We start from the raw sequence: 14,734 nt of genomic DNA on the forward strand, positions 1-14,734 counted from the left end.
GCCTGTATAGTTCCTCTTTACAAGGGAAAAGGGGACAAGTGTGAATGCAGTAGTTTTAGAGGGATTAGCTTGTTAAGTGTAGTTGGGAAGGCTTATGGGAGGATCTTGATTGAGAGGATTAGGAGAGGAACAGAAGGAGTAATTGGTGAGGAACAGTATGATTTTAGGACAGGTAGAGGGTGTGTAGATCAGATCTTTGTGGTAAGACAGATATGTGAGAAAGCTATAGGAAAGGGGAAGGATGTTTTTTGGGCTTTTATGGATCTGGAAAAGGCTTATGATAGGGTAGACAGAAAGGCACTGTGGGAGGTTATGCAGATATACGGGATAGGAGGGAAGCTTCTAGGAGCTGTCAAGAGTTTCTATGAGAGTAGTAGAGCTTGTGTCAGGATTGGAAATGGAGAGAGTGAGTGGTTCGAGTTAAAGGTGGGACTGCGTCAAGGATGCGTTATGTCGCCCTGGCTGTTTAAATTATACATGGATGGGGTGGTGCGAGAGGTGAATGCAAGGGTAGTGGGTCAGGGATTGGAGATGGTTAAAGAAAATGGAGAAAAGTGGGAGGTGAGCCAGCTGTTGTTTGCGGACGACACTGCGCTTGTGGCAGGATCGGAGGAGGGATTGAGGAAGTTGGTGGCAGAGTTTGGGAGAGTATGTGATAGAAGAAAGCTAAAAATAAATGTGGGTAAAAGTAAGGTGATGAGATGTACAAGGGGTGAAAGTGGCAGTAGACTGGAAGTGAGCATTAAGGGAGAGCGACTGGAGGAAGTGGATAGTTTTAGGTACTTGGGTGCAAATGTGGCAGGAAAAGGTGGGGTGAAGGTGGAGGTAGAATGTAGATTGAGAGAAGCGAGTAAATGCCTTGGTGGATTAAAGAGTGTAATGAGAAATAGACATTTGGGAATGGATGCGAAGAGGAGACTGTATGAAGGAGTGATTATGCCAACAGCACAGTATGGGGCAGAAACATGGAACATAAGAGAAGAAGAGAGAAGGAGTTTGAATGTGTTTGAGATGAGGTATCTGAGAAGTATGGTGGGGTTTACTAGGCTAGATAGAGTGAGAAATGAGGAGGTGAGGAGGAAAACAGGGTTGGAAAAGGAGCTGGGAGATAGGGTTGATGAAAGAGTATTAGGATGGTTTGGACACGTGGAAAGAATGAGTGAAGAAAGACTAGTAAAAGAGGTATGGAAGGCAGATGTGGAGGGAGTGAACATGAGGGGACGTCCTAGGATGAGGCGGATGGATGGGGTGAAGGGGGCTTTGGGGAAGAGGGGAATGTCTGTTGAGGAAGGACAGAAGACAGGAGTGAATGGAGAATGGTTGTATATGGATGATGTTGTGATTGCCTGAGGTGGAATGGGGGTGGGGGTGGGGGGTGAGGTAGTATGTGTGAGCAAAATCTGACGCAGCCCGAAGGGATTTCTCCCCGTCCTCTCCTTTTTTACAAGGGGGGACGGAGAGGAGGGGTCGCCGATCTAATGAAGCGGCCTTGCTGTGGATGTGCTGTGTCTTGCGACACTGCTTCTGACCCAGGGCAGTGGACAAGGTGCAGGGATGACCCGTCATCCAGGAGGTGCTCAGATAAGAGGGAGGGTGGGAGGGGTGTGGAGTGTATTCAGGGATGAAATGGGTGGGAATGATTTTATGCCTTTTCCTTTTTGGCTACCTCCTTTGTAAGGGGAAAAAAGCCTTTGTATATGTATGTATGTATATATATATATATATATATATATATATATATGTATATATATATACATATATATATATATATATATATATGTATGTATGTATATATATATATATATATATATATATATATATGTATATATATATACATATATTATGGGCAGAAAATATAAGATATTGATACAAAATATAAGAAAATGAAACATATAAATTATGGAATATAGATTATAAAGTATAAAAAATGAAATATGAAAATAGAATAAAGAGTAGAAATAGGAAAACTGAAAAAAATATATAGAAAATAAAAAACCTGCACCTCCGCAGTTTCAGTCCTCAGATTCAGGTTGATGTTTGTGGTAATTTGCTTTAGCACACATAGATATAACTATTTCCTAGTCGAACTGTCTATAAAGAGTTTCGTTTAATTTCGTTTCTTTTGTGACCTTTCTTTGTTTATACTCTAACTCTGTCCGCTTCCTTCAATTTCTTTTATCTTGTTTCCCTTAGTTTTTGTTATGTAGTTTCTCATTTTTAACATGTATTATTGCTTTACCGTAAAAGATTTTCCCTGCCGTTGATTCATCATAGTCATCTCTTTTTAACTTTCGCATTTTACTCAATTATTTTAAGGTCGTTGGCATTGTTTATTTACATATGGTGTGATAGCGCGCCAAATTTTCAGTTCCGCACATTCAGCTAACGAAAGATCTTGTTTTCATGGCTGTGCATTGTACAGGCCAAATAAGTGTGCCTTCTTGAATTTGTAAGTGGAATCATATAGTGGTAAGGTAGTTTAGTCCATGCACATTGATTTTGAATTTGCTACACTTCAATTCCCGTATGATAGTGTATGTGGCATTGACTGAGGAGGGATAAATGTGTGGATATCTATCAAGATGTTTGGCAGTCTCACACCTACAGTTACCAATATCATCAGCTAGATTTCGTTAATTCGAGTATTTTGAATCCCAGGTATAATTACCGAAAAAAAACAAAACAATGTTAATAGCTAAAAAAAAATAGATAATTTTTTTTATTTACCAAGGGGTTAGGTTAGATTAGGTTAGGTTTGGTCAGGTCAGGTCTCACAACTACAATTCATACCAATCATATAATTGGCAAGTTCTTATCATTATGAGTATTTTGAGCCTTAGATATAAATACTTTAAATTGATATTAAGGTCAATAGCAATTTAAAATAATAAATTAAGACTGGCAAGCATTTTTATATTTATGAATTTATTTCTCGTTTGCTTCCATTGTTTTTACATTCTTATTGGGGAATGAGACTCCATCTTGTCTTTCTCAGAACAAAAATCTAGAATATATGAAGTTCACTCTGGACTGATTGTGCAGATTGTAACATTTTTGTGAGTAAAATATCTAGACTTTGCAAAAGCCTTTGATACTGTCCCCCACCAAAGAATACTTAATAAATTAGCTTCACACACAATAAGTGGTAGCCTATTAAGTTAGACTAATAATTGTTTGAACAATCAAAAACCTAGTTGTTCTAAATCCCCAAACTTGTAGATGGAAAAAGGTTACAAGTGGACTTCCACAGGGTTCCGTTCTTGGGCACCTATTCATAGTATATGTAAATGATATAGAATACGGGCAGAAACCTATTGTCTCCAGATTTTACAAAGGATTACAAAGGCGGAGCATGCCGACAGGAGACCTTTTGGTCCATATCTAGGTCGGATGCGAAAAAACTATAATAATGTATGCAACAAACAAAATACATAAATAAATGCATAGGTATAGTTGAATAACAAACAAACAGGTAAACAGTAAATAATAATAAATTGACACATAACTAATAATAAATGAAAATCAAACAGACAAATGATAACAAAATACTAACAAATAATATAAAATAAATTATAATCATTACAGCATTTTGCTTAGGTGTTTATCTAAATGAGTCTTAAAGCTTCGAACTGAACTACATTGCACTACCTGTGCAGGAAGTTTATTCCATTCATTAACTACATGGTTGGCAAAGTTGTTTCTACCTACTTCCAAATTGAATCTATTTCCGGATAGTTTGAGACCATTGTTTCTTGTCTGATTCTCATTTAATGTGAAAATTTTGTCACTTTTGATGTTGTCAATTCCCTTTAGAATCTTAAAGACCTGTATCAAGTCACCTCTGAGTCTATGCTTTTTTAGGGAAAACAGATTCATATGTTTTAGTCGATTTTCATATGATTTATTTTTTATATTTAGAATCAGTTTTGTGGCTCGCCGTTGTACTTTTTCCAGTCTGTCAATGTCTTTAATGAGATTCGGTGACCATGCAGAAACAGCATATTCCAAATGTGGACGAACTAACGATTTATATAGCTTGTTAATGAGTGATGGACTTTTGAAATCAAAAGATCGTGCAATCAGTCCTATAATCTTATTTGCTTTCTCAGAGGCTGAAATACACTGCTTGGATGATTTGAGGTCGTTACTGATAATTACGCCAAGATCTTTTTCACTATCCATTTTTGTTAACGAATTTCCAAATAACTTGTAATTGTACTTACTGTTATTTTTACCTATGTGCATTACCTTGCATTTACTCGTGTTAAATTTCATTAGACTTTGCAAAAGCTTTTGATACCGTCCCACACGAAAGACTACTTACTAAATTAGCTTTACACGGAATAAGTGGTAGCCTATTAAGTTGGACTAGTAATTGGTTGAATGGTCAAAAACAAAGAGTTGTTTTAAATGGAAAAACTTCTAGATGGAAAAATGTTACAAGTGGAGTTCCTCAGGGCTCCGTTCTTGGGCCACTTCTATTCATAGTATATATAAATGATATAGATCATGGACTAAAATCTACTGTTTCCAAATTTGCTGATGATACAAAACTGTGCGGAATGGCAAATGATCACTTAAACCAATTAGATATTCAAGAAGATTTAGATAGATTACAGCAATGGTCTGAAAAGTGGCTTATGAAATTTAACACAAGTAAATGCAAGGTAGTGCACATAGGTAAAAACAACAGTAAGTACGATTACAAGTTATTTGGAAATTCATTAACAAAAGTGGATAGTGAAAAAGATCTAGGCGTAATTATCAGTAATGACCTCAAATCATCCAAGCAGTGTATTTCAGCCTCTGAAAAAGCAAATAAGATTCTAGGGCTGATTGCGCGATCTTTTGATTTCAAAAGTCCATCACTCATTAACAAGCTATATAAATCGTTAGTTTGTCCACATTTGGAATATGCTGTTTCTGCATGGTCACCAAATCTCATTAAAGACATTGACAGACTGGAAAAAGTACAACGGCGAGCCACAAAACTGATTCCAAATATCAAAAATAAATCATACAAAAATCGACTAAAACATATGAATCTGTTTTCCCTAAAAAAGCGTAGACTCAGAGGTGACTTGATACAGGTCATTAAGATTCTAAAGGGAATTGACAAATGGAAAAAACTTCTAGATGGAAAATGTTACAAGTGGAGTTCCTCAGGGTCCCGTTCTTGGGCCACTTCTATTCATAGTATATATAAATGATATAGACCATGGACTAAAATCTACTTTTTCCAAATTTGCTGATGATACAAAACTGTGTGGAATGGCAAATGATCATTTAAATCAACTAGATATTCAAGAAGATTTAGATAGATTATAGCAATGGTCTGAAAAGTGGCTAATGAAATTTAACACAAGTAAATGCAAGGTAATGCACATAGGTAAAAATAACAGTAAGCACGATTGCAAGTTATCTGGAAATTCGTTAACAAAAGTGTATAGTGGAAAAGATCTTGGCGTAATTATCAGTAACGACCTCAAATCATCCAAGCAGTGTATTACAGTATCTGAGAAAGCAAATAGAATTGTAGGACTGATTGCGCGATCTTTTGATTTCAAAAGTCCATCGCTCATTAACAAGCTATATAAATTGTTAGTTTGTCCACATTTGGAATATGCTGTTTCTGCATGGTCTACGAATCTCAGTAAAGATATTGACAGACTGGAAAATGTACAACGGCGAGCCACAAAACTGATTCCAAATATAAAAAATAAATCATACAAAAATCAACTAAAACATATGAATCTGTTTTCCCTAAAAAAGCGTAGACTCAGAGGTGACTTGATACAGGTCTTTAAGATTCTAAAGGGAATTGACAACATCAAAAGTGACAAAATTTTTACATTGAATGAGAATCAGACAAGAAACAATGGCCTCAAATTATCCGGTAATAGATTCAATTTGGAAGTAGGTAGAAACAACTTTACCAACCGTGTAGTTAATGAATGGAATAAACTTCCTGCACAGGCAGTGCAATATGGTTCAGTTCGAAGCTTTAAGACTCATTTAGATAAACACCTAATCAAGATGCTGTAATGGTTATAATTTATTTTATATTATTTGTTTTTGCTTTGTTATCATTTGTCTGTTTGATTTTCAGTTATTATTAGTTATGTACCAATTTATTATTATTTACTGTTTACCTGTTTGTTTGTTATTCAACTATACCTATGCATTTATTTATGTATTTTGTTTGTTGCTTACATTATTATAGTTTTTTTTATTATTATTGTCATTATTCTATTATTATTATGATTTTTTTTTTTCTCGCATCCGACCTAGATATGGACCAAAAGGTCTCCTGTCGGCATGCTCCGCCTTTGTAATCCTTTGTAAATTATCAGTAACAATCTCAAATCATCTAAGCAGTGTATTTCAATCTCTGAGAAAGCAAATAAGATTCTAGGACTGATTGTGGAATCTTTTGACTACTAAAGTTCATCTCTCATTAACAAACTGTATAAATCGTTAGTTTGTCCATATTTTGAATATGCTGTTTCTGTATGGTCACCAAATCTTATTAAAGACATTGGCAGATTGAGAAAAAATACAATGGTGAGCCACAAAACTGATTCTGAGTATAAAAGATAAATTGTATGAAAATGGACAAAAATATATAAATTGTATGAAAATTGACAAAAATATATGAATTTATTTTCCCTAAAAAAGCATAGACTCAGGTGACTTGATACAGGCCTTCAAGATTCTAAAGGGAATTGGCAACATCAAAAGTGACAAAATTTTCCCACTGAATGAGAATCTGACAAGAAATAATGGTCTCAAACTGTCAGTAATAGATTTAATTTGGAAGTGGATAGAAACAACTCCAAACATATAGTTAATGAATGGAACGAACTTCCTGCAGAGGCAGTGCAATGTACTTCAGTTTGAAGCTTTAAGATTCGTTTAGATAATCGCCAAAGGAAAATGCTGTAATGCCTTCCATTTATTTTATTTGTGTATTTGTTATTATTTGTCTCTTTATTATTATTTGCTTGATTATCATTTATTATCATTAATCTGTCAATTTATTATTATTTACTATTTACCTATTTGTTTATTAAAGTTTACCTATTCATTATTATTTCTATTATAATTTTTATCTATTTATGTATTTATTTATCATTATTATAATTTCTTTGCATCCGACCTAGTTATGGACCAAAAGGTCTCCTGTAAAATTTGATGAGCTTCCCAATTTGCACTTGTAAGAAACAGTAAGATAAAAACTGTTGTATAGAAATGAGAAGTCTGCCACGTAGATTGAACTCACTTTGCCACTGAAGTGGTACGGGGCTAAAAGACTGTAAACATGATAATGAGATGTGCATGTCACCAGCCACCACTTGACTGCTGCTGTTAGTATTGATCACTGATTTTCTGTTTGGTCATATCAGTATTATATATATACATACCCATCATATCATCTTCATAGATATAATGGAAATCTTGAAAATGGTAAACTGGTCATTTCATTAGTGGGTGCTCCGACCCATTAATATTGTTTCACTACAAAGTAAACAGGTACACAGTTGCCAGATCAACTCTGTGACACAAGGCACTATCCAACCAATGTACTGGATGCAAGTGCTGATGACAGTACATCCATCCATACTATTATTATGTTCTTGTACTGTATAGTGTCCATATCTTAGAAGGAGTGACGTGGCAAATGCTCAAATGAGCCCAAAGCTTACAGAACATTCAAATTCATGTTGATTAAAGTTGATAGGCAGGGGCACCTTCTAAACTGAGATAAAACTAACACCAGATAAAGGTTGCACAAAGAGAACAAGATTTTTTTTCTTCTTATTTGTCATTATCATAAAAGTGTCACAACTAGTAAGGGAGATGTCACAGGCATCCTGAAAGATGACGGGATTTGTATATATTATGCTTCTGTGATTAAATAACCTGTAGCATGAAAATGTTAAAGCACTAGTTCTCGCATTATACATTGTCTTCTCGCTACTTCCACATTCAAATGGATTTTGCCTTTGATAGCAGTTCTTACCTGAGTACTTTATTATTGCTGAGATTGTTTTAGTGGGTCTATCTTATATGTATGTTTTTTCTAGTAGACAAACAGGTATTTTAGGAAGTGTGACAAGAAAAAATATGGAAAGTACCTCTACAACTACTTAGATCAATTTTATTGATTACATTAAAAAAAAAAAAAAAAAATGATATAACACAGGTACACCACCTACCAGTGTATCTTAAACAATGTAACTTGCATCACAAATTTGAGTGAGATAAACTGAATAAACTTTACTAGAGTAGGTCATGTTTAGATTGAGGTCTTGTGAGCCCAAACATGGAATGTTATGGAGGATGTCAGAATATTTCTTCTGCGGCCAGCTGGGCCATTCCCCCACTTCCAAATGTTGTGATGTGAGGAAAACAAAGAGAGAGCAAAATTCAAGTAATTCTGGTCATGGTGAGGAGAGTATGCTTGTAGCTTTTGGATGGTTTTCAGCATGTTTCTAATGAAAAAATAGATCACAATATATCATAGCACCATATCTGTTATTGTTTCTACCTGTGTTATATTAGGTTATGGCATGCACAAAAGGTCTCTTTAGGTACAAAGACACTTTAGTATGAAATGCTTTACATATGAAAAATCCATCATCTTATTACAGTGTATTACACAATTTCAAAGAGTTAGATGTCAGTCTTTTAATTACATCTTTTTCCAGAATGACGGTATCCATCACCATTGATGTGGAAGGAAGAGCTTTCTGTGGATTCCATGTGTCATACTATGAAAAAGTATGACATCTGCAGCACAGCTATATCACAGATCATCATAAATATTACATGATAAACCTCTCCAGTGTGACCTGTGTGCTTCCACTTTGTAAGAAAAGGGTGATCTCGGATAGCACAAAAGTCACCTCAAAGGTCATATGACCCACACAGGATCTGTGTGGTTCTGATTTCTGACAAAAGGGTTCTCTCTCACAACATAATTATGGGGAATGACAAAGGAGAAAAGCCTTTCCAGTGTGACCTGTATGAATCTGCTTTTTCACATAAGGGTGTTCTCACAAAACATATGAGGACCCACACAGGACAGAAGCCTTTCCAGTGTGACCTCTGTGATTCTGCTTTCTCAAAAAAGGATAAACTCACAAGGCACATGAGGACCCACACAAGAGAGAAGCCTTTCCATTGTGACCTGTGTGATTCTGCTTTCTCGCATAAGGAAAGTCTCAGAAATCATTTAAGGATCCACACTGGAGAGAAGCCTTTCCAATGTGACCTGTGTGATTCTGCTTTTTCACAAAAGAGTGTTCTCATGCAACATGTGAGGACCCACACTGGAGAGAAGCCATTCATGTGTGACCTGTGTAATGCAGCTTTCTCACGAAAGGGTAGTCTCATACAACATCTGAGGACCCACACAGGAGAGAAGCCTTTCCAGTGTGACCTGTGCAAATCTACTTTCTCACTCAAGTATAATCTCACAAAGCATATGAGGATCCATACAGGAGAGAAGCCTTTCCAATGTGACCTGTGCAATGCAGCTTTCTCAGTAAAGGGTGGTCTCACACAACATATGATGAACCATACAGGAGAGAAGCCTTTCCAGTGTGACCTGTGTGATTTTGCTTTCTCATGTAGAAATAGTCTCAGCAGGCATATGAGGACCCACACTGGAGAGAAGCCTTTCCAGTGTGACCTGTGCAAATCTGCTTTTTCTGAAAAGGGTACTCTCAAAGACCATATGAGGGTCCATACTGGAGAGAAGCCCTTCCAGTGTGACCTGTGTGATTCTGCTTTCTCAGTAAGGAGTTCTCTCACAGAGCATAAGAGGACCCACACTGGAGAGAAGCCTTTCCAGTGTGACCTGTGCAATGCAGCTTTCTCAATAAAGGGTAGTCTCACAATGCATATGAGGACCCATACTGGAGAGAAGCCTTTCCAATGTGACCTGTGCAATGCAGCTTTCTCAATAAAGGGTTCTCTCACACAGCATATGAGGACCCACACTGGAGAGAAGCCATTCCTGTGTGACCTGTGCAATGCAGCTTTCTCGCAAAAGGGTTCTCTCACACATCATATGAGGACCCACACTGGAGAGAAGCCATTCCTGTGTGACCTGTGCAATGCAGCTTTCTCACTAAAGCTTTGTATCACAAGGCATATGAGGACCCACACTGGAGAGAAGCCTTCCTAATGTGACCTGTGCAATGCAGTTTTCTCACTGAAGTGTCATTTCACACATCATATGAGGATCCATACTGAAGAGAAGCCTCTCCAATGTGACCTGTGTAATGCAGTTTCTTACAAAATGATTAATTAAGGCTTCATGGTGGTTTTTAAATACTGGAGAAGTAAATCTGGAGAAGTCTTCAAGTCTCACTTTGGATCCAAAGTAAATAAGGAGGCTTTGTGGTCAATGGTCAATCATGTTCCTCAACATCACATTATTTCTGAGTTGAATGACTTCAAATTCTCTTACCTCCTTTGTAAAGATTCATCCAGGTGTTATCCTCATCAAATAGAGATTGTGGTTGTTGAATTGATTCAAAATATGTAAAATGTATTTAATATTCATACATGTGATTTTTAACTAGGTAAGAGAGTAGACCAGAAAGAGAGCCACTGCCTGATGGATGGTCGTGTTTAAGTTTGGAAAGGAATGGTAGTACGTAACGAAAAGAAGGGGACGACACACCTTGTGTACTCATTGGGAGTAGCTAAGCTAGTTAGCCTATTTTCTTTTACCTCTTGTTTAGTTCCAATGTACTTTACTAAGCTATTAGGTTGTTGTTTTTTTTATAGAGTGTTGAGAGGGACCATTGGATATTCTATTATTGGTGTCAGTAAGGCTTTGCATAGGTGTATATTCATACTATTTTCTGAGCAATATAAATCACCTGCAATAACATATGCCAGATAAAAGTGTATAATCTTATTTTCTACATAGTATATCAAATAAACACTTTGCAATTAAATAATATATATGTTGGAATATCTTTTATTATCCTAAAACCTATTTTTTTCTTTTTTCAATTATTCATGAATACACACAAATATTTTTATAACTATGTTAAGGAGACCATAAAATTAGTACTAAAAGGCATGAACAGAGTATAGTTTTATCTTTCATAGACCTGTAACCAGTTTCCCCTAATTAAATGATTCAAAACAGGAGCTGGTCTTGGGTTCCAATCCATCTCTTTATATCAAGTTATATATGTGTGTGTGGTCTAATGCACCTGTAGCCTCGTTCATAGACAAATTTCCTTTCAAACACAAATAGAAACCTTGTCAAAATTGGACTGAATTTTACAGAACACTTAAGATGGTGGTACACTAGGCATTTCTCACTAGCAATCTCTTGTGTGCCCTTCACACAGGGAGTGTTTTTTTTTTTTTTTTTCAGGTGAGCCTGGTGGCACTATTTTCAAAGCTCAAAGCCCAATTCAAGGTTAACTCGAGACTCGTAAAAACAATGTTTTTCTTCATTGTGGCTCGGTGTCAGAGCAGTATCTAAATGAGTCTTGCATTATATACCTTACATAACCAGGTTTCAGTAGCAGATCCAGTGAGGGAGCTGAAGCCCTCACCAAATTTGTTCTTTCATTAACTCTTAACAGAGGCTGAGAAACCTGCCTGTTTTATACTCCATTTTGTTCACAATATCTGGTTCAGAAATTAATGTTAAGTCTAGTTTTGATGGTTCCTCATTGTTTCTATATCTAGTATTTTCCTGTTAAGGTATATTCAATGGTCATATCCAGCAGAATGTTGCTCCAAAGTTCTTCTCCCCCTTTTACTATCATTTCTTTCCAGATTATATCATTTGCATTAAAATCACCCATACTTACTATGTTACCACCCTCTTTCAGTAACTCATTTAGCACATTCATTGTGTCTTCCAGTAATTGAGAATGATCACTATCAGACCAAGCTTGTGTTTTTGGTGGCATATACACTGCTACAAATTTTCTACTTTTCATATTTTTATTTACAACTTTTATCATAATAAATTCCGCATTGTATTTCCCTTCATTTATCTTTGTCACATTTAGACCCTTTTTGGTCAATATCATGACACCTCCTCCCTGTTTATCTGTTCTATTTTTTGCCCAGTGGTTGTATAGACCTTGTCCCACCATACTTGTTGATAGAGGGCCTCTCAGTTTTGTCTCCACAATTTCCATAATGACAGGTTTCTCTATTTCCAGATAGTCGTTTAGTATTTGTATTTGAGATGAGGTGCCTGTGAAGTGTGATAGGGGTTATTAGGCTGGATAGAGTGTGAAACGAGGTGAAGGGAAGAATGGGGGTGGAAAGGGAGTTGGGAGATAGGGTTGATGAAAGAGTATTGGGATGGTTTGGACACATGGAAAGAATGAGTGGAGAAAAATTAGTAAAAGAGGCGTGGAAGGTAGAGGTAGGAGAGAACATGAGGGGGCGACCAAGGATGAGATAGATGAATGGGGTAAAAGGGGCATTGGGAAAGAGGGGAATGTCTGTTGAGGAAAGATGGGAGAAGACAGAAGATAGGGGCGAATGTAGAATGGTTGTGTATGGAGGATGCTGTGATACATGAAAGGGAGTGGGTGGTGGAGTATGTATGAAAAAGTAAGTAAATTGATGCAGCCCAATGGGATTTCTCCCAATCTCTTTTTTCCATGAGGGGACGGACAGGTGGGGTCACAAATTTCATGAAGCAGCCTTTCTGTGGATGTGTTGTGTCTTGTGGCACTGCTTCTGACCCAGGGCAGTGGGCAAGATGCAGGGATGACCCGGTAATAATAAATCAATAAATAAAAACTATAATAATGTAAATAGCAAACAAAATACATAAATAAATGCATAGATATAGTTAAATAATCAACAAAGCGGGTAAATAGTAAATACTGATAAATTGACATATACCTAATAATAAATGGGAAACAGATAAATGATAACAAAACTAAAACAAATAATATAAAATAAATCATAATCATTACAGCATCTTGCTTAGGTGTTTATCTAAATGATTCTTAAAGCTTCGAACTGAACTACATCACACTAACTGTGCAGGAAGTTTATTCCATTCATCAACTACACAGTTGGCAAAGTTGTTTCTACCTACTTCCAAATTGAATCTATTTCCGGACAGTTTGAGACCATTGTTTCTTATCTGATTCTCATTCAATGTGAACATTTTGTCACTTTTGATGTTGTCAATTCCCTTTAGAATTTTAAAGACCAGTATCAAGTCACCTCTGAGTCTATGTGCACTTTTTTAGGGAAAAAAATTCATGTGTTTTAGTTTATTTTCTTATGATTTATTTTTGATATTTCGAATCAGTTTTATGCCTCGCTTTGTACTTTTTCTAATCTGACAATGTCTTTAATGAGATTAGGTGATCATACGAAAACAGCATATTCCAAATGTGGACTAACTAACGATTTATATAGCTTGTTAATGAGTGATAGACTTTTGAAATCAAAAGATTGTGCAATCAGTCCTAGAATGTTATTTGCTTTCTCAGAGGCTGAAATGCACTGCTTGGATGATTTGAGATCGTTACTGATAATTACGCCAAGATCTTTTTCACCATCCACTTTTGTTAACGAATTTCCAAATAATTTGTAATTGTACTTACTGTTATTTTTACCTATGTGCATTACCTTGCATTTACTTGTGTTAAATTTCATTAGCCATTTTTCAGACCATTCCTGTAATTTAGCTACATCTTCTTGAATATCTAATTGGTTTAAGTGATCATTTGCCATTCTGCACAGTTTTGTATCATCAGCAAATTTGGAAACAGTAGATTTTAGTCCATGGTCTATATCATTTATATATACTATGAATAGAAGTGGCCCAAGAACAGAACCCTGAGGAACTCCACTTGTAACATTTTTCCATCTAGAAGTTTTTCCATTTAAAACAACTCTCTGTTTACGATCATTCAACCAATTACTAGTCCAACTTAATAGGCTACCACTTATTCCGTGCAAAGCTAATTCAGTAAGTAGTCTTTCGTGTGGGACGGTATCAAAAGCTTTTGCAAAATCTAGATATATTACATCTATATTGTTTCTTTTGTCATAATTCAAGATACTCCCTATCAGGTGTGTCCTTTTTTAATACAATTCATTGAGATTAATGAAAAAATCTGAGTATTGATGAATATACTACATACATCATACATATACCAAGGCTTTTTCCCCCTTACAAGGGAGGTAGCCAAAAAGGGAAAGGCATAAAATCACTCCCACCCATTTCATCCCTAAATACACTCCACACCTCTCCCACCCTCCCTCTTATCTGAGCACCTCCTGGATGATGGGTCATCCCTGCACCTTGCCCACTGCCCTGGGTCAGAGGCAGTGTCGCAAGACACAGCACATCCACAGCAAGGCCGCTTCATTAAATCGGCGACCCCCTCCTCCGCCCCCCCCCCTTGCATAAAAGGAGAGGACGGGGAGAAATCCCTTCGGGCTGCATCAAATTTTGCTCACACATACTACCTCACCCCCCACCCCCCACGCCCATTCCTCCTCATGCAATCACAACATCATCCATATACAACCATTCTCCACTCACCCTTGTCTTCCAATACCCCGTCTGGGGTATTGGCTGCATGTTGTTGTGGCATAGTAGCAAGAAGTTGATACTTTAGGGTCTATATGGGGCACCCCTAGACCAGAGCCACACATCATTTTGTCTATGGTACAGGAAAACTCTGTCCACAGGACAAGCAACCTG

General features: G+C 36.7%; 2 protein-coding genes across 2 annotated transcripts in view; both read left to right on the top strand.

The window, feature by feature from the left end:
• Positions 1 to 2,380: 2,380 nt before the first annotated feature.
• The window catches only part of LOC143023110 (uncharacterized), a 353,433-nt gene continuing 341,079 nt past the window's right edge, over positions 2,381 to 14,734 (top strand). Inside the window, exon 1 of the mRNA XM_076181605.1 lies at positions 2,381 to 2,449. The gene's annotated coding sequence lies outside the window, so the exon portion shown is untranslated. The remainder of the gene's footprint in view (positions 2,450 to 14,734) is intronic.
• On the top strand, positions 2,390 to 10,195 carry LOC143023128 (uncharacterized). The gene is made up of 2 exons (XM_076181637.1): positions 2,390 to 2,469; positions 8,712 to 10,195. The coding sequence occupies exon 2, from the start codon at positions 8,987 to 8,989 to the stop codon at positions 10,193 to 10,195; it is 1,209 nt and encodes a 402-aa protein (XP_076037752.1). The 5' UTR covers positions 2,390 to 2,469; positions 8,712 to 8,986.

This window comes from Oratosquilla oratoria, unplaced genomic scaffold, assembly GCF_046742065.1.
Source record: "Oratosquilla oratoria isolate Oo_2021 unplaced genomic scaffold, ASM4674206v1 SCAFFOLD45, whole genome shotgun sequence".
Lineage (NCBI taxonomy): Eukaryota > Metazoa > Arthropoda > Malacostraca > Stomatopoda > Squillidae > Oratosquilla > Oratosquilla oratoria.